General features: G+C 57.2%; 3 protein-coding genes across 5 annotated transcripts in view; all 3 read left to right on the top strand.

Annotated features, from left to right (window-relative positions):
• NOTCH2 (notch receptor 2) overlaps positions 1–9,355 on the top strand; it is a 92,602-nt gene extending 83,247 nt beyond the window's left edge. For both annotated transcript variants that reach the window (XM_064515714.1, XM_026123352.2), the window contains exons 30-33: positions 3,274–3,575; positions 3,943–4,090; positions 4,601–4,698; positions 5,585–9,355. In XM_064515714.1, the coding sequence (XP_064371784.1) occupies positions 3,274–3,575; positions 3,943–4,090; positions 4,601–4,698; positions 5,585–6,928 (1,892 nt within the window). In that variant the 3' untranslated portion in view covers positions 6,929–9,355. The remainder of the gene's footprint in view (positions 1–3,273; positions 3,576–3,942; positions 4,091–4,600; positions 4,699–5,584) is intronic.
• Positions 9,356–12,245: 2,890 nt separating this feature from the next.
• REG4 (regenerating family member 4) lies at positions 12,246–13,647 on the top strand. Its single transcript, XM_026123400.2, has 5 exons — positions 12,246–12,330; positions 12,797–12,878; positions 12,995–13,092; positions 13,168–13,405; positions 13,482–13,647. The coding sequence occupies exons 2-5, from the start codon at positions 12,815–12,817 to the stop codon at positions 13,553–13,555; spliced, it is 474 nt and encodes a 157-aa protein (XP_025979185.1). The 5' UTR covers positions 12,246–12,330; positions 12,797–12,814; the 3' UTR covers positions 13,556–13,647.
• A 414-nt stretch (positions 13,648–14,061) lies between these two features.
• Positions 14,062–17,294, top strand: HMGCS2 (3-hydroxy-3-methylglutaryl-CoA synthase 2). 2 transcript variants are annotated; one of them, XM_026123409.2, is made up of 10 exons: positions 14,062–14,204; positions 14,401–14,840; positions 15,187–15,312; positions 15,415–15,579; positions 15,656–15,824; positions 15,905–16,075; positions 16,550–16,656; positions 16,756–16,881; positions 16,979–17,097; positions 17,192–17,294. In XM_026123409.2, exons 1-9 carry the CDS (start codon positions 14,125–14,127, stop codon positions 17,083–17,085), a joined length of 1,491 nt encoding a protein of 496 aa, XP_025979194.2. In that variant the 5' UTR covers positions 14,062–14,124; the 3' UTR covers positions 17,086–17,097; positions 17,192–17,294. The 2 variants fall into 2 exon arrangements, with proteins under 2 accessions (XP_025979194.2, XP_064371783.1); XM_064515713.1 differs by having other exon boundaries at positions 14,110–14,204; positions 14,338–14,840.
• The last annotated feature ends 301 nt before the right edge of the window (positions 17,295–17,595 follow it).

The raw sequence follows: 17,595 nt of genomic DNA, 5'->3' as shown, positions 1-17,595 counted from the left end.
GAAAGAAATTATTTTAAAAGTCAGAATAGTGTTGGAGTAGTGGATTAGTAAGGAGGGGTAGGATCCATCAGAGTAAATGTTGACATTCACCTGAGCTGGTCATCTTCCTCCTCCACAGGCAGAGGGAAGAAATAGGCAATTTTAAGATGCAGTTTGTCTCTGTCTCAAGCAGAAACTCTCCTATAGATTAGATAAGTCATGCTCTAGCAATACCTTGCTGCCCCTCATTACAAAGGCAGTCTAGGCTGACTGTCTCAGCTGCAGGTGTCTGGGTTGTAGTTGTCTGAAGTTAGGTGATTTGGATCCCAGCCACATGTCCAGGTGGCTGACAGAAGAGTGGAGATCTCTTTCTAGAGAGAGCAGAGGTAAGTCAAAGTGCCTTGGTACACCGGGGGGCTGTTCCCAGTCTTAAACCAGCACCTTCTGCACCCTCTCCAGGTTAGGGGGGATCCAGGAGGGCCAATCTGCTGTCAAAGTATTGCCCAGAGACTTTGCCAATGGGTTCTCCATCACAGCTTTTTTTGGCAGGGAGGAAGGGATTTGTTCTTTTTTTTCTGTATACAGTCCTTCAGCTGTACCTATTGGGTGAACTTTTAGGCTTTACCATCTTGCTGTAAGTTTTACATCTACTCAGGGGGCCCTTTTCTTGGAAGACAGCAAACAGAAGAGTTTTTATACAATGGTGCTTTCACCTTTGCCTCCCCAAGCTGTTCTTTCTCTGTGTCCCCCAGAGTGGTGAGGACATTCTTTTCAGTGGAGTTATTGTGAGTGTGTAACCAGGGTAATGCAATTATAGGCATAGCTGGTAACACCACCTATAATTAAAACTGATTAACTGTCCCTATTATATGGCCCTCTTTTTTTAGTTGCTTAAACTTTAGTGGTTCAGACTGGAATTTTCCATGCAGTGTGTCTGCCTCCAGCTGGATCCTTTTGAATTCTTTTCCAGCTAGTTCAGAGAACAAGCTTGAAGGAGGAGAAAAGACGTTGTGTCCATGGCTTTTCTCTAGTACTCCAAGACCCGTTTAATTGAGACACTCTAGCTGGATGTGCTTTTTTGCCAGCCTCATGAAACTATCCATATGTGGCCAGCTTATGAGGCTCTGAAAAGCACATAGCTGAGAGACTTTTTGGTGGGTGGCAGTTAATTTTTTCCAGGATTTTATGCATGCTATAGCCGTGTGTCCCACCGAGCAGCCCCACAGTCTGTGCAGGACAGCTGCAGTGATTGAGCAAGACCTTCCCTGCAAGTGCTTTTCCCAGGATTGTGGTGCTAGAGGGAAGGAAGGCTCCTCTGTCTGCTCCATCTCTCCACTCTTTTTATCGGGGTAGCGTGGAGGAGACCACAGCCTGACTTGAATACTGAGAACTGTTTATCTGGGACAAGAAAACAGAGCCAGCAGTGGGAGGGAGAAGCACAAAAGGAGGTGTAGCCTTGGACAACAGGCAGCAGGGTCTATAGACATGACTGGATCTTGGAATTGAACCCAGACCTGTGCGCCAACCCTTCTCTGCCGTCCAGCAAATCTGGAGAAAGCTGTTTGGTGAGAGGCCGTTGTCCTTTGCTGTTGCGCCGCTAGGAGGAGCGTGCATTCTGCTGCTGTTGCGCCGGCTCTGCGCTGCGGGTCTAAAAGCTGCGGCTGTGATCTCTGTGGGTTCCCTGCGGTAGAAATACAGATTTTTAGAGTTTTGTAAAGCTTTTGGAATTGTACTAAAAAAGAAAGTCAGAAAAGCATGGTGATCAACAAAAAAAGGGAAGTGAGGGTAGAAGGGAAGGGTATTAGTTCTCTGTATTACATTCATTAGGTGAAAACCACATTTTTATACACACAGAATCCTAATCCTGTGATCACACCATGCTGCTTTCTGCAGGGCTCGCTCAGTACAGACCGTGCACTGTAGATTGAGAGTTGTGTATGCAGGGAAGCTGTTGTCTGTAGGGTACAGCAAGTCCTCTGCTTGTACATGGAATAAAGCAGGCAGTTCCTGAAAGATCGTCTTGAGTTGCTGCTAGTGAGCCACACTGGAGAAGCAGCATTTGTGTTCACTTCTGCAGAGCTCCCGTGGGGTGAGCAGCAAATCTTAGGGCAAAACGTTCCACTACTGCTCCCCTCTGGGTCCCACTTACTTTTTGGGTGTCTAAGATGATGTGTATAGGGTGAAGCAGTAAAATCAGTAAGCAAGCATTAGGCTACAGTTGGAGTCTGTGATTTTAGGAACTAATGATGCTATAAAGTTCGGAGTGTGCTGAAATTCAAGCCTGTGACATCCGAATGGTCTCTGAAAATCAGTGGAGATGTTTTAGGCCTTAATTGCACTGTGTCAAGGGGAATATTAACAAGGGGGAAATTTAAGCAGAGTGAGCTGGCCTTCGTAGGCCACCCTCTGTGATCAGCAAAGAGAGGGAGATTCTCCCAGGGGAGCTAAGTTAAATTAGAAGTTGCCTGGAGTCTGTCTGTCTTCCAGTGACGGCAGATGGATCCTAGGGGAATAAACCACCCTAGCCTGAAGTTGGCCTTTGTGAATATCCCATCAATGTGAGCCCATCATGGAGACCTGTGGAGAGAGATGAGCCTGGTGTCTTCCAAAACACCCAGACTGTGGGGAGACTTCCAGGGATTTCTAGCTGTGGGCAGTTAGTGCTATGATGGAGGGGTGCATGGGGAACGAGATTGTGCCGTGTGTAGGATGCTGCTGGTACACTTGTGAATAAAATTGACTTAGATCCTGTGCCATGATCTACTCCTATGCAGAGTTTCTGTGAAAGTACAGCATGTTCTTGGTTAGTTTGTTTAGTACTGTGAAGATGGATGTCCTTGAAAGCAAGATGAGGTTGGTTCAGGCAGTGGTACTGGTGCATTTTTCAGCTTCTGAGAGTTTGATTTTCACAGCTTCAGTGCCCTTTTAATGAAGGTATAGAGTTGTAACAGATATGAAGACTTCTGTCTATGTTTCTCTTCAGGTTACTGTCTGCTAAATAGTTGCCACCAATAGTTTTTCTCTGTAAATTGCTTCTTTTCCCTAGGTACATTATCAGGACATCCACATGAATTGTTCTGTTGTGGTTGCAGTAGCTGTTAACATCCTGCTTGGAAGGAAAACAGGCCACTAATTCTGTTGGGATTTCAGATAAAGAGAACGGCTCTGAGTTGAAGTGACTGGAGGGATTGTCTCTAGCTGCCAGTGCTTGATGGCAGAGGGTGTAATGCGTGAGGGCTTCCTTTCCTTTGCTCTCACTGGCAGGCTGCTGTGATAACATCTCTTCCTTTGCAGATGGATGTACTCCGCTTATGTTGGCATCTCTACGTGTGGGCAGCTCTGATATTAGCGAGGATGATGAGGATGCAGAAGATTCATCGGCAAATATAATAACAGATCTGATCTATCAAGGTGCCAATCTGCAAGCCCAAACAGACCGTACTGGGGAGATGGCACTGCACTTAGCAGCCCGTTACTCAAGAGCAGATGCTGCGAAACGTTTGCTGGATGCTGGCGCAGATGCTAATGCACGGGACAACATGGGACGGACTCCTCTGCATGCAGCTGTAGCTGCTGATGCACAGGGTGTCTTTCAGGTACAGCAATTAAAGAAACCCTTTTAGAGCTGTTGTACTCTGTAACATCTGAGCCTCCCTGCGTCGTGCTCTGTTCACTCACAGCCCTGCCCTTGTGCCTTGCACAGTGTGATTGCTAGCTGAAACTGTATTGGCTATCCAGTTTCCCCAGGTATTCATAGCTCGAAGAACTCAGTACACACAAATAATCTTGCACGTATATATTAGGTCTCTTTGCTTCTATGTCACTCTTACCCATTACCTGTGTCCTTGCCTTTCAGCCCTCATGCTGCTATTTCATTACAAAATTTCTACTGAGTTTGTCATTAATCCTCAGTCTCACTCTTTAACAGTATTAAAAAAAATTCTGTCTTCCCCTATTGTCCAGATCTTGATCCGTAACAGAGTGACAGATTTGGATGCCCGGATGAATGATGGAACAACCCCGTTAATTCTGGCTGCACGGTTGGCTGTGGAAGGAATGGTGGCTGAGCTAATTAATTGCCAGGCAGATGTGAATGCAGTGGATGACCATGGTAATGTGGCATGATGTACCGGGCTGGGCAGACAATTGTCATGGTGTGAGCAAGGGAGGGGTGGACTTCTGCTCCTCCAGAGCACAGGCTGCTCATGAGTTTTGTAGCCAAATACGGCACGCAGTGTCTCCTGCAGAAGCTCCTGTCCAGTAGTAATTGACTGCAGACCACTGCAAAGCGGTTTGGTTCTACAGTCCTGGAAGGGAAAGGGAGAAATACGGGATTGGTTATGCTGGGATCTTCTGTGCTGTAGACATGACACTGTGGGGTAGGTTACTTAAGGAAATCCCAAAGCCTGTGCTGAGAGTCCCACCGCACTGTGAGAATGTGGGGGTATGTCACAATATGATGGCTACCACAATGTAAGCACGTCCTTCAGGACATACCCTACTGCAAGTTGTACTACGGATCCTTAGTTTTTTTCTTTTCCAAGTGTATTCTGTTGTCCATCTCGGTGCTTTAAAAAATAGCTTCTCAGCTTGTTACTGAAGTTGATGGGTTTCCCTTTAGGTAAATCTGCTCTTCACTGGGCTGCTGCTGTCAACAATGTGGAAGCAACACTGGTGCTGCTGAAAAATGGAGCCAACAGAGACATGCAGGATAACAAGGTACAGTACAAGTGCGTTCAGCGTGGCTGTCATTTCTCACTCAGAGCATCTCGTTGCTGTTGGAAGTGAGCTAAACTGAGTGCTCAGTGCAGGTCTTCCAAACCCAGACCATGACTGGAACTTTCCCAGTTGAATGGTTTTTTGATGTGGGAGAGCAATTCTCATTCTTATTTGGCTGGGTCCTGGGCATCAGTGTTGCCCTGCTTTTGTTGCAGAAAGGAACGCAGTCAGCAGTCAGTGGTGCGAGAGCACCAGGTTGGAACGCTGCTCGTGCCAAGCAGCTGAATTCTTTGTTTAGCAGAGAGCCAGGTCTGGTGACACAGCAGCAGTCACCTTCTGTCACGTTACCAGGGACTCCAATGCAACCTCTCTGTTTGAGAGGAAGCCTGCGCTATGCAGACCTCATGTTGTTTCATTGCTCTTATTTTTCTGCTGTGTGTTAATGCTCGATTTCTTTCTTCTATTTGAGGTTTCATTTTTTGATTATTACATGTTGCTCAGTAGATTTCAGAACTACCCACAAGTTCCAGTTCTTCACTGGTCTATTTTAGTCCTTTGTGCCTTCCCCCTCATGGGGGATGGTGGGAGAAAGGCACCAGGGGCTTTTACAGTTCCTCGAAGGACCCGTGGCAGAACAGTGCCTGGTGGGATAGTTCAGCCTGTGTGTTCCACTGTCATGTATGAAATCTGCCTTATTCAGAGATCATCTCCTGGAGCAGGGTGTTCTTAGAGGCGGTTAGCAATACACCACGTTAGACTGTGCTTCTGTGTGTTACTGCACCCTCAAGGGAGCATTAGCTAGAAGTCAGTCTCCCCATAGCGATATGGTTCCCTCTGTCTGGTATACTAGCGAAGCCGCTGAAATATCTCCTCTCTTTGTTTTCAGGAGGAGACACCGCTCTTCCTTGCTGCTCGGGAAGGCAGTTTCGAAGCAGCAAAGATCTTGCTGGACCATTTTGCCAATCGAGACATCACAGACCACATGGATCGCCTGCCCCGGGACGTGGCCCAGGACCGGATGCACCATGACATAGTGCAGCTTCTCAATGAGTACAATGTAGCACACAGCCCTGCTGGGCACCCAGGCGCCATGCTGAACTCTGCCCTCTCCCCAGTCATTTGTGGCCCAAACAGATCCTTCCTCAATCTGAAGCACGCTTCGTTAAGCAAGAAGTCACGAAAACCGAATGCTAAGGGCATCATACCCACAAACCTCACCAAAGACGCGAAGAGGAGAAGGAAGAAGTCCCTCAGTGAAAGCAAAGGGCAGTTTTCAGAGAGCTCAGTGACCCTGTCACCAGTCGATTCCCTAGAATCGCCCCATGCTTTTGCATCTGAACCAACATCCTCGCCTGTGATGCCGTCACCGGGGGTGTTACACTCGTCCCCTGGCTCACTTCTGACTGCCCCCTCGGTGCAGGCCGCACACACGATGTCCTTCTCTAACCTCCATGAGATGCAGCCCTTAGGACGTGGATCCGGCACTGTGCTCCCATCCGTCAGCCAGCTGCTTTCACAGCACAGAACCACTCCTCCAAACAGTGGGCTCAGTAGGCTCCGGCCAGCCAATGTTTCCACCGAGTGGATGAATCGCATGGAAATGAATGAATCCCAGTACAATGAGATGTTTGGCATGGTGCCCCAGGTGATGCATTCACACCCCAGTGTTTCTCAGCAGAGCGGCTTGGTTCAAGCAGATGCAAAGCACTTGGGAGTGTCCAGGGAGTCTCTGCCCCCTATCATGACTTTCCAGCTGGTTCCCAAGGGCGGCATAAACCAGCAAGCACTGCCACAGCAGGCCCAACCAAACTGCGCTCAGAACATGGCTGGTCCTCTTAGCTCCATGTACCAGATCCCGGATTTAGCTCAGCTGCCCAGTGCCTCGTTCTCCATGGCTGCCATCCCTCAGCAGGACGGGCAGGTGGCTCAGACAATCCTCCCAGCCTACCACCAGTTCCAGAGCTCGATGGGAAAGTACCCCACGCCTCCATCACAGCACAGCTGCTACTCCTCGGCCACAGAACGGACTCCTAGCCACAACCGGCACTTACAAGGGGAGCACCCATACCTGACTCCATCACCTGAATCTCCAGACCAGTGGTCAAGCTCTTCCCCACACTCTGCCTCCGACTGGTCTGATGTGGCAACCAGTCCCAGTAACAACCAGCGTGGGCCTGCAGCTGCTCACATGTCCGAGCAGCAGCGGAACAACATGCAGGTGTATGCCTGAAGGCTGGCCAAGGTGAAGCCTATAAAATGGACTCCAGAACTGATGAAGGTCTTCCAGATGGAAATGAAGAACCATTTTAGTATCCAAGAGTCTTAATGAGCCCAGGCTGTTTTTCATTGGAGGGACTGTGGTTGCCGTAGGCTTTTATGCTTTCCTGAACAGAGAATTGTAGAAGCTGGTGATGGAGAAGACCAACTGGGTCACTTCTAACCAAGTCCCTTGCACCTAGGATGTGATTGCTGCCTCCACTGGATTCTCCAGTCTGCTTTTAAGTATGTTCCACCGTTTCTTTGAGGAGACAGCTCTTCAGCTTAGTGCATCTTACGGTCATTTCTCCAGAAATTTAGCCAAAACCAGCTTTGTATGCTCGTTACTCCTTTTGTTACCTACCTAACCTCTCTCTGAAGCACCTTCTACTAGTTCTTTTTGAGCTCAAGTTGCCTTGTCTTGACTCAGCTCAGAGCTGCACCCACATTCCTAGACCCCTCTTTCCCACGGCTCTTCTTGCTCGGCAAGCAAAGCCAGACTTCTCAAAACACCTGCAGGTCAAGTGACTGGAGCCATCACCTTCTGTCAAGCAGCCTCAGCCTTTCCCCTTCAAGAGCCTTTTTCTTGTACAAACCCACTAATATCTGTGACCATTCTAACTGGCCACACCCCAAGTGTCCTGAGATTATATATCCATACAGTCTTGTCTTGCATCTGTTTTTGTCCTCAAAATACTGGTCTGAGTTGGTCTTCCCCCTGAAGTGGCCTGCAGGCGCATCTCTCCCGTCTGTGCGTCTTCCCTGAGACACACCTGACCGTTCTGACACACTACCCTGCCTGTGCCCCAGTAATGCCAGGTGTGTCCGCGACAGCCTTCGACTGCTCCCAGATTGGAAGAGATGCCCTGGACAGGCTTGTTGGGAAACTCTTGGGATCAGAATGAGTGTTTCAAAACCTAATAAAACAAATTCCCAGCATCATCGCACAGATCTGCCCCTTCCTCCATCTGTGGGTTGCTGTGTGTCTCACCCTACAGGTGTCATGTGCTGCCTCTATGGTATTATCGACAAGTGCCGAGGATGTCGTTTTGTGTTTGCAGCGTGTGTCGTTCTGTGTCACGAAACCCGCAGTCTTGTGGAAGGGCGACCAGCCCTTTGAAAGCGGCTGTTTCACTCCAGTCCTGGGACAGTGCTGTCTTGCCCACCCCTTCCAAAAGGGAAGCTGCAGCGCTGACTGCTAAACAGGCTTCAGGCAGTGGCGGCACATCTAAAACCAGGAGCTGGGTTAAGTGGCAGACCAAATAGTTTAGAAGCCGTTATCAAATGCAGCTTGGTTAACGGGTTTGGGGCTGTGCTCTGCTCTCAGCCTGTATTAAGACTTCCCAGCTGTGGTGCCGTTCCTTACGTGTGCTGTGGGACAGTGGTGGCATTTGTACTGCAGCTCCCCCGGTATTTCTGGAGTTACAGAAACCAGCTGTTGCTGACATAAGGTGAAATGCCGTTGCTTCTCCTTTGTCTGCATCTCTGTGTTGCAAGAGTAACGCTTCCCTGAAGGGCTCTGGACAAGTCAAAAGTAGAAGTGTACATTTCTAGGGATGGTTTACTTCTACCTCCTCGGGGGAACCCTGCAAACGAGCTTTCCAAAGAGATCTGAGAGCTGTCGGCTGTTGCCAAAAGACAGAGGAGGCCGCTCCCCTCTGAGCAGTGGTTATTTAGCATCCTACCATGTACAGTATTTCTTCCAGTGTTTCTTTTCATCTTAATCAAGTCAAGAGTAAAGCTTTTTCTTTTTTTTTCCTTTTTTCTTTTTTCTTTTTTTTTTTTTCCTTGATTCGACTCAATGGTACATGAAGGCAGGGCCTCAGGGGGAGCTGGTTCCCGGGGCCATGTTTTTGGGCTGAAGTTTTTATTCTGAAGTTACTGCTTTTCATGACGCGCACAGCATTCCCCAGCACCCTGGCTGCAGTGCGTACTGTGAAGTTTAGATGCAACTGACTCAGATTTCCGGGCAGGAGCCCTGGCGCTCCGGGAGGTCTGTCCAGGTACATGTTTCACTGCAAATAATCAAGTGTTGCTAAATCAGTGCTAAAGAAACAAAGGGCTTTTCCTTATTGGCCCCAAATAATCAAGTGCCTTTTTATATGTGTGGCTACCATTTACAAGATGCCCTCTGTGGAATGAAGCCAGTTTCGTGCCTGGTGTGTTAATATGATGGCCCTCTGCCTTTTTTTTTTTTAACTACTTGTAAAGATAATATCTCCTTAAGGTGGTATTTTATCTCGTAAGTCGTAGAGTAACCATTCACACAGCAGCATTTTCCTATATTAATAATGGAAAATATTTGCTTATTTTTACATTTTTTATAAAAGTCTTTTATGAAAATAGTTGCTGCAAAATGTATAAGCAATTTTTATCCCCCGAATAAAGAGTATGTGCCCAGTGTCTTTGTGCTGCTGTTTTTATTTGTCTTCCCGGCTCTTGTGGCGCAGCCGCAGGATTATAAAGAGCTCACTGGTGTGTGATGGCTGTTCGGACCCCTGCCAAGGGAGGAGCTGTTGATACTGCTGCAGCCCAGGTCAGGAGAGGGCTTTGGGGGATCAAGAGAGCTCTTTGCCATGGCTCAGCAGCCCATGACCCCCATTGACCTGCTAAGCCCAAGGGAATTGTGCCTGGGAGCTAACAGCATCCTAGCTCAAAGGTAAGGGAAGGATCCTGGGTCTTTTCGAGAGCTGTGGAGAGGGTCAGAGACCAGCAGCCAAGCAGCCATGCACACTGGAAGGGACGGGGGGAACTGGGACATGGCCTCTTTGAGGTGCTTTCACCGAGAGCTCTTGCTTGCCTGGGAGCCTGGGAGCTGGCACAGGGCTGGGGCTTGTGTGTGGCTTTTAGAAAGGCCGTGGGCAAGGGCAGGTCAGGCAGGAGCTAGCGGAGACATCGCTGCGCTCTGCTTTTCGGACCGAAGCTGGCTTCCCTGGGCCCTTTACTGTTTCTCCAGCCACGAAGGAGGAACCTCATCCTCGGAGCTGTGAGGCCTCCCTGTGCTTGGCTTGAGGGTCAACTTTATGCATAAAGGCGTAAAACAGGGAAGTGTAGCTCATCCACGTTGGGCACTCAGACCGGAAAAACTAGGGAACGAACTGACGAAGGCTTCATGCCTGTATTTTGAGCAGGGAGCTGTCACTGCAGCCTTGGGCCCAGCAAGTGGTCACCTGGCAGGTTTTCCACTCTTGCTGTGGGCTCTGCTGAAGCTGGTAGCTGAGTTACAACACCCACAGGCATAAAAGCTGCTGGGAGGCATTTTGGGGGTTTAATATTCAAACAGAGCAGCTCCTTTATCTGCTAGTAGAGCCAGCTCGGCAAGTAAATACCTGCAGGAGGCTTTCGTGCATGTTCTCCCACGGGTTGTGCATCTGTGCCAAAGTTTAGGGAGCTCTGCTGTTCAGAGCAGCACGGCCTCGCTGGCATGGCTGCACCGAGTTTGCCAGTGCTCAGGCTGAAACCTGAAACTGCTCCTCAGCGATGGCACGCGTGCATCTTCCCCCAATGGAGATGATCAGTACTCTGCGAAAACTCCTTATATTGCATTCGAGCAGGCCTAGCTGAGCCAGCCAGGCAGGGAACTGCGGCATTCCCTGTTTAATGGAGGAGCAATGGGATAGCCTCCGGCTCCTTCAGGGGACATTTTCATGCTTTTTGATAAAAGGGATGGAGGCTTGGCTTCTGGTGGGGAGGGGGGATGCTGTGTTTGTAGAGTGGCTGGTCTGTTGTGCAAGGTCGTTTCTTTCAGAAATGACACCAGGCAGGTGCCTTGCTTGGAAAGGGGACTTTACCCTCCTTTCCGCCCCAAGAGTGCCTAGCAAGCTCTCCAGGTTCGGAGCAGTTGTGGGGGTGCAGCGGTAGCTGTACCGCAGCTGCGTAGGTGAAGGAGACCAGCCTGCTTCTCCTCCTGTCCCAGGACGAAAGCCAGACCTGCCTGCACACGCCATGGCGCAGCCATTACCTGTGGGTGTAGCAGCACTCAGCGTGCGTTTTTTGGAAAGTGCTGCCAAAAAGGAGCCGTGTGAGATCACTGGAGGGCAGAGGACTTGGGTCTAGCTTGATAGCGAGGAGTCACAGCTTTGGGTTGGCTACAAGTGGACCTCTCTGCTCGTGCTGTCCATCTGCATGGGGATGAGGGGCTCGGCTCCAGGGCTGTGTCCTGGTTGCAGCTCTGCAGTGAAGCAGCTTTGTGGGTAGCAGGGAGGGTCCCTGGTTGTTTTTCTTGCAGTGCCGTGAGCGGCACCTGCAACGCTTGTCTGCTCCTGGTACCAGTGCAACATCTGTGCTGGCACCCTGCCTCCCGGCCCTTGTGTGAGCAAGTCCGTGCCGCGCAGGCAGAAGGGCCAGGCAGCTGCTGCCTCGATGCTCCGTTCTGCCAGAAGGGAGGCTGGATGGTGGTGGCAGCTCCTCGGAGCTGGCAGGGCTGGGGGGTGCTGGGCCAAAATGGGAGCAGCAGGCAGGAGCTGGCAGCTCGGCAGGGAGCCGCAGCCAGCGATGGGAAGGGTCTGCAAAGCTGCTGCGGGCTGCTAGGGCGAAGGGGGCCAACAAAGCGACGCTTGGGAGCAACGCGGTTGGAGCGATAGGGCAGGCAGGCAGGCTTCAGCCGCTCGCTGCTGTGTGGGAGAGCTGGGCGAGGGGCTGCTGCCGGAGGACCTGCCTCTCCCTCCGGGCCGCAGCGTGGCTGACGAAGCCCTGCGTCAGCGCCGGGCGCACGGGGCTGGGCACCCCACCGCTGCCTGATAGCGCTGGCCGGGGCGCTGGTGCCCGGCTGTTCCCACATCCCTGAGCCCTGCATCCTGCTGGCAGCGGTCCGCAGGCAGATCAAACAAGGGTGGCACGGGGCTGGCGTCAGCGGCGCTGCGCAGGGCGTGGGGCCGCCCGGCATCCCCTGGGAGCTGTCGCTGGGCGCCCGGTGGTACCCACGCGCCGGCAGGATGCTGCAGCCCTGCCCGGTGGCAGCCTCCCGAAAACGCTCTTCCTTGCCGGCCGCTGCCCCCGTCCTGCCTGGCTCCACGCCGGCGCCCCTGCTTGCTGCTGGAGGGTGGGCAGCTGCTCTTTGTGGAAAGCCATCACGGTGTTTGCATTAGCTGTTCGCATTAGCTGCTTGTGCTAATTGCAGGGGGTTTATTGACCAACTAGGAGAGGTTCTTCCTGCCCTCATTAGAGAAACGTCAAGTGCAAACAGAGCTAAGATCTGGGTTGCTTCCCAGGGAAGCAGAGGGAAGGGGGCAGAGTCAGCAATAAGATTTTTATGATGGGAATCACCCAAGCTCGGCAAACAGTGATTCTGGTGAGCGCGGGGTTATATAGGGGAGCTGCTCGCCAGTCCCGGCGCGCCAGGCGAAGCCGTTATCCCTCCCGATCGCTGCACGGCAGGTGAGCGGCCGCCCCGCCACCCTGAGCAGCTCGGCAGGGCCGCCGGCACCCGCTGTGCAGCACGACCGGGTCCTGGGCAACCTGGTCGGGGGCGGAAGCCGTGCCGAGCCCCGTGACAGCTCCTGGGGCAGGGGAGGCTGCGACAGCACGGCGTTGGGTCCCGCGCTGGCTTTTGTTGCTGCCTCGTGGAGGGGAAGACGAGCTGAGCCGGCAAATCGGCTCTGGGGCCCAGGGATTAGCCCGGGTAAAGGGGAACTGCACCGATGTGGGCGCTGCGCCTCCGGGTGCGGGAGGGTCGTGGAATCGGGAACGCCGCTTGCAGCCCTGGTGGCCGCAGCTCTGGGCACGGGGTGGCTGCTTGGCACCTCCCAGGCCGTGGGGCAGGCAGCCCACGGCCGGCAGGTTTTCGTGCCTTGGGGGGAGGCAGCGGCTCCAGACCCCTGTGACCCTCCGTGGCCTCTTGCAGGGGACGTCGGAGAGGAGGATGGCGGCAATGGCCAGGCTCGCCCTCCTGCTGCTGGGCTGCACGGGCCTCCTGCGCTGCACTGGTGAGTCTCGCCGGGGCGGGATGCCGTCGCCCCTGGGGCGGAGGAGAAGCTCCTGGGTGGGTTTTGCAGCGGCAGGGAGGGCGCAGGGCCCGGCTGAACCCCGCCGCTCTCTGCAGGCACCCGCTACCTGCTCCACTGCCCCAAGGGCTGGTCCTACTACAAGCTCAGCTGCTTCAAGTACTTCAGGCAGCTCCAGAGCTGGGACGAGGCGGAGGTGAGGCAGAGGTGAGGCCCCCGCGGGACGCGGCACCCGGCTGGCCGAGGCGCTGACGCCCGCCCGTGCCCGCAGGCGCAGTGCCAGGCCAGCGAGCCCGGCGCCCACCTCGCCTGGGTGGAGGAGCCCCGCGAGGCGGCCACCCTGCGGAAGGTGGTCTCCTACTACCAGCGCTCCCAGCCCGTCTGGATCGGCCTCCGCGCCACGCAGGACCAAGCCTGGCGCTGGGCCAACGGGGCCAACTACACCGAGGACAGCGGGCTCCCGGGGAGCGGCGGCGACGGCACCTGCGCCATGCTGCCCTACACCACCGGTGAGTGCCCCCCCCCGCACCCCGCTCGCCGCCAGGGCCCCCGGCGCCGCTGACAGCGTCCCGCTCTGCCCCGCAGGCTTCGCCAGCTGGTCCGGCACCAACTGCACCCAGCAGCACCCCTTCCTCTGCAAGAGCACCCCCGCGGCCTGAGCGCCGCCCCCGCGCCGCCATGCCGCCCACCCGCCTGCCCCCCGGAGCGCCGCTGCTGAGAAAAGACGACAAAAATAAAAATAAAAGACCATTGCCTGAGTGTGGGGGTCCATGTGGCTGGGCGTGGGGGCCGTGGGGCGCAGGCTGGGGGCTGTGGGGTGCCTGGGGGGCTGCGGCAGTGCCAGCGGTGGTGGCGGGGCCAAAGGTCCCTGCTTGTGTCACCGCGACGGTGTCGCCACAGGCACCACGTGGCTGTTTGCTCTGCGCTTGTGAGGGTGACTCTGCCGCCGGCCCACCCCGTGTTTCTCCCCCACACGTGGCCGGGGTGTCCCACATCCCGGAGCGGCGTGGGGCTGCCGCAGCTGGCACGGGAGCCAGGGGCGGCGGCGCTTGCCCCGCGGCACAGGAGGGAGGCCCCCGCCGGGCCCCCCGAGGCAGCGGTTCCCCGGCCGTCCCCGTCGCACTGGCCAGCGCTCAGTGACCTTTGAGTCAGCGTGCTGATAAGGGGGGTATAAAAGCACCGCGCGGGGCCCGTCCGTCCGTCCATCTGTGCAGTGGCCGGGGAGAAGATGCTGCGCTTGGTGGGCCGGGCGGCGCGCTGCTGGGGGGCCCGGCGGGGGCCGGAGCGGGTGGCCGAGCAGCGGGCACGGTGAGTGGGCGCGGGGACCGGGGGGAGCCGGGTTACCGGCAGCCGGAGGGAACCGAGGCGCTCCCCCTCCTCCCAGGGGGCGGCGGGGACGCGGGGCGGATGTCCCAAGCGAGGACATCCCCGTCACCGCCAGGGCCAGCGCCCGTCCCCGCAGCACGGCGTGCGCCAGGACGGTCTCCGCTCCCTCTGCCCGCAGCCTCTCCGGGGCGGCCGGCTCGGGCGGCTGGCCCAAGGACGTGGGCGTCCTGGCGCTGGAGGTGTACTTCCCCGCGCAGTACGTGGAGCAGGCGGAGCTGGAGCGCTTCGACGGCGTGGAGGCCGGCAAGTACACGCGGGGCCTGGGCCAGCAGCAGATGGGCTTCTGCGCCGCCCACGAGGACATCAACTCCCTGTGCCTGACGGTGGTGCAGCGGCTGGTGGAGCGCGCGCGCCTCTCCTGGGACGCCATCGGCCGCCTCGAGGTGGGCACCGAGACCGTCGTCGACAAGTCCAAGGCCGTCAAGACCGTCCTCATGCAGCTCTTCCGCGACTCAGGCAACAGCGACGTGGAGGGCATCGACACCACCAACGCCTGCTACGGCGGCACGGCCTCGCTCTTCAACGCGGCCGACTGGGTCGAGTCCAGCGCCTGGGATGGTGGGTCGGCGCCCAGGGGCCTCGCAGGCTGGGACCCCGCCGGGGGTGCCTTGGGCTCCCGGGGCCAGCTCAGTGTGGGTGTGAGCACCGTGGCATGCTGGCGGGGGTAGGAGGTTGCCTGAAACCCAGAGATGCTCCTGCAAACCCTGGTGCCCCTCCAGGCTCTGCATCACACCCGGTGGTCCATGTTGCTTGCCCCTGGTGGCCACAGCACCCCAAAGATGAGGGTGATGATGGCACTGGGTTGTGGCTCTATCTCCCTCTCCCATCCTGCCCCATCGGCGGTGTGGGACCCACAGCCATGCCACTGTGCCGCGCCACTGACAGCCCCTGTGCCCTCTCCTAGGCCGCTACGCTGTGGTGGTGTGCGGGGACATTGCCGTCTACGCTACGGGGAACGCCCGCCCCACGGGGGGTGCCGGCGCCATCGCCATGCTGGTGGGACCCAACGCCCCCCTCGCACTGGAGAGAGGTGGGTGCCACGGCCCTGCGAGACCCCTGCGGCTGGGAGTGACCAGGTGCCCTGGAGTCACGCCGACCCACACTGACCCACGGCTGCCGCCTGTGCCCCCAGGCCTGCGGGGGACCCACATGGAGCACGCCTACGACTTCTACAAGCCGGACCTGGCTTCCGAGTACCCGGTGGTGGACGGGCCCCTCTCCATCCAGTGCTACCTGCGGGCGCTGGACCGCTGCTACGCCACGTACCGCCGCAAGGCCGAGAGCCAGCGGCAGCAGGGTAAGGGGGTGCCCCACGCGCACCCCACGTGCCCGCCTCCGGGCGCCCCGCTCATGGCCCCCGCCTTGCCTTCCAGCCGGCGCCCAGCGGCCCATCACCCTCGACGACTTCAACTTCGTCATCTTCCACACGCCCTTCTGCAAGCTGGTGCAGAAGTCGGTGGGGCGGCTGCTGCTGAATGACTTCCTCGCCGCCCCCGCCCCCGACACGGCCACTGGCCGCTACAAGGGGCTGCAGCCTTTCCGGTGGGTGCGTGGGGCGAGGACGGCACTGCTCGCCGTGGGTCTGGCCCTTGCGGGGTTTTAGCCGGCCTCTCTCCGGGCAGCGGCGTGAAGCTGGAGGACACCTACACCAGCAAGGAGGTGGAGAAGGCCTTTCAGGCGGCCAGTCAGGAGATCTTCGAGCAGAAGACCAAGCCCTCGCTGCTCCTGTCCTCCCGCAACGGCAACATGTACACGCCGTCCATGTACGGCTGCCTGGCCTCCCTGCTGGCACAGTGAGTCCCCCCAAATGCTGGGCTTGCTTTTGGGGGAGGGCAGTCCCGTGGGTCCCTGCCCTGGCTGGGGGGGTGGGTGCCGGTGCTCACTGCCTGCAGCAGAGACCCGATGCTTTCCTTGCACATAACCCCTGTCCCCCCTGTTGACGCGGGCACTGGCTCTCCTCCCGCCTTGGGCTGCCGCCAAGCCGGTGTTTTTGTGCCCGCTGGCTGGGGCCGGGCCAACACACAAAGCGCTTCTGTCAGCGCCGCGCGGATGAACCCCCCGGCGTGCCCTGGAGAACCGCTGTTCCTGCTGCGGAAAGGGCCGTGGGGACGGCTGGGCACCAGGGGCCGCGCGGGCCTCGTCCCACCACTCTCCTGCTCCCCTGCCCCAAATCCCACTGATGGCCAGGGGGGGACGGGTGATGCGGAGGGAGAGTTCAGAAAAACCCCCATCCCCCAACGTGCCCCCCACACTCCCCACCGCTGCAGGTCCTCAGCGCGGGACCTGGCCGGCTCCAGGATCGGGGCCTTCTCCTACGGCTCGGGACTGGCCGCCAGCATGTTCTCCTTCCGTGTCTCGCCGGACGCCGCCCCCGGTGAGTCCCGTGCTGCCAGCTGGGGGCACGGCTCGGCCGAGCCCGGCTGCTGCCTCCCTCCCCGGTCTCACCGGCGTCTCCCCCCCCCCCCCCCGGCAGGCTCGGCCCTGGACAGGCTGGTGTCCAGCCTGGCGGACCTGCCGGCTCGCCTGGACGCCCGCAAGCGCGTCGCCCCGCAGGACTTTGCCGAGATCATGAAGCGGCGGGAGGAGACCCATCACTTGGGTGAGTGGGGCCGGGCGCCGGCAAGGGGGGACCGGGACCGGCCCACCGGCACCCCGGGCCCGCCGGCGCGCTGAGCCTGGCTGCGCTCTGCCCGCAGCCGACCACACTCCCCACGGCTCGCCCGCCGACCTCTTCCCCGGCACCTGGTACCTGACGCGGGTGGACAACAAGTACCGCCGGCAGTACGCCAGGAAGCCGCTCTAGCGGGGCGCCCCGGTGAGCCGCGGTCGCAGGGTGGGCGCAGGGGGTGCGGGCTCTCCTGCTGCCCCAAAGCCCGGGGCTGGCCTCAGCGGGAAACTCCTCCATGCAGGTACCCGAGGTGGCGTGCAGCGGTTCGGGCACCCAGGCTGGTGGCAGCGGTGTTTCCCGCGAGGACGCCGGGAGCGCGGGGGAATAAAGAGCGGGACGAGCTTGGGAAGTGTCGCAGTCTGTGCCTTGCAGGGGCCCGCGGGTTCCCACCCGAAGCGCCTTCCCCGGCCGCGGCAGCACCTCTGGGGCTGCAGCCGCCGTGCCGCATCGCCCCCGGACGGGCGCGCGCCCGCGCGCCTGGGGCCTAATTCGACCCCCAGTTTTGGGGGGGGGGGGGGGGGTAGCAAAATGCCATTTCCCCTGTGAATTGAAACATCCCCACGGGAAAACCCAGGGGCCGATTCCCAGCGGCCGGGAGGGCGTGGGGCGACGCGGGGCTCATGGGAGGGCTCAGCCCTCCCTGGG

The sequence above is a fragment of the Dromaius novaehollandiae genome, chromosome 8 (genome assembly GCF_036370855.1).
Source record: "Dromaius novaehollandiae isolate bDroNov1 chromosome 8, bDroNov1.hap1, whole genome shotgun sequence".
NCBI lineage: Eukaryota > Metazoa > Chordata > Aves > Casuariiformes > Dromaiidae > Dromaius > Dromaius novaehollandiae.
Note: the sequence above shows the minus strand (reverse complement) of the source record. Positions and strands in the feature narration are given on the sequence as shown.

Coding starts and splice junctions, on each gene's coding strand:
- REG4 (XM_026123400.2), top strand. CDS start 12,815: ATGGCGGCAATGGCCAGGCTCGCCCTCCTGCTGCTGGGCTGCACGGGC. Junction 13,093..13,167: donor AGAGCTGGGACGAGGCGGAG/GTGAGGCAGAGG, acceptor CCGTGCCCGCAG/GCGCAGTGCCAGGCCAGCGA. Junction 13,406..13,481: donor CATGCTGCCCTACACCACCG/GTGAGTGCCCCC, acceptor TCTGCCCCGCAG/GCTTCGCCAGCTGGTCCGGC.
- HMGCS2 (XM_064515713.1), top strand. CDS start 14,125: ATGCTGCGCTTGGTGGGCCGGGCGGCGCGCTGCTGGGGGGCCCGGCGG. Junction 14,841..15,186: donor CGAGTCCAGCGCCTGGGATG/GTGGGTCGGCGC, acceptor GCCCTCTCCTAG/GCCGCTACGCTGTGGTGGTG. Junction 16,076..16,549: donor CTGGCCTCCCTGCTGGCACA/GTGAGTCCCCCC, acceptor CCACCGCTGCAG/GTCCTCAGCGCGGGACCTGG.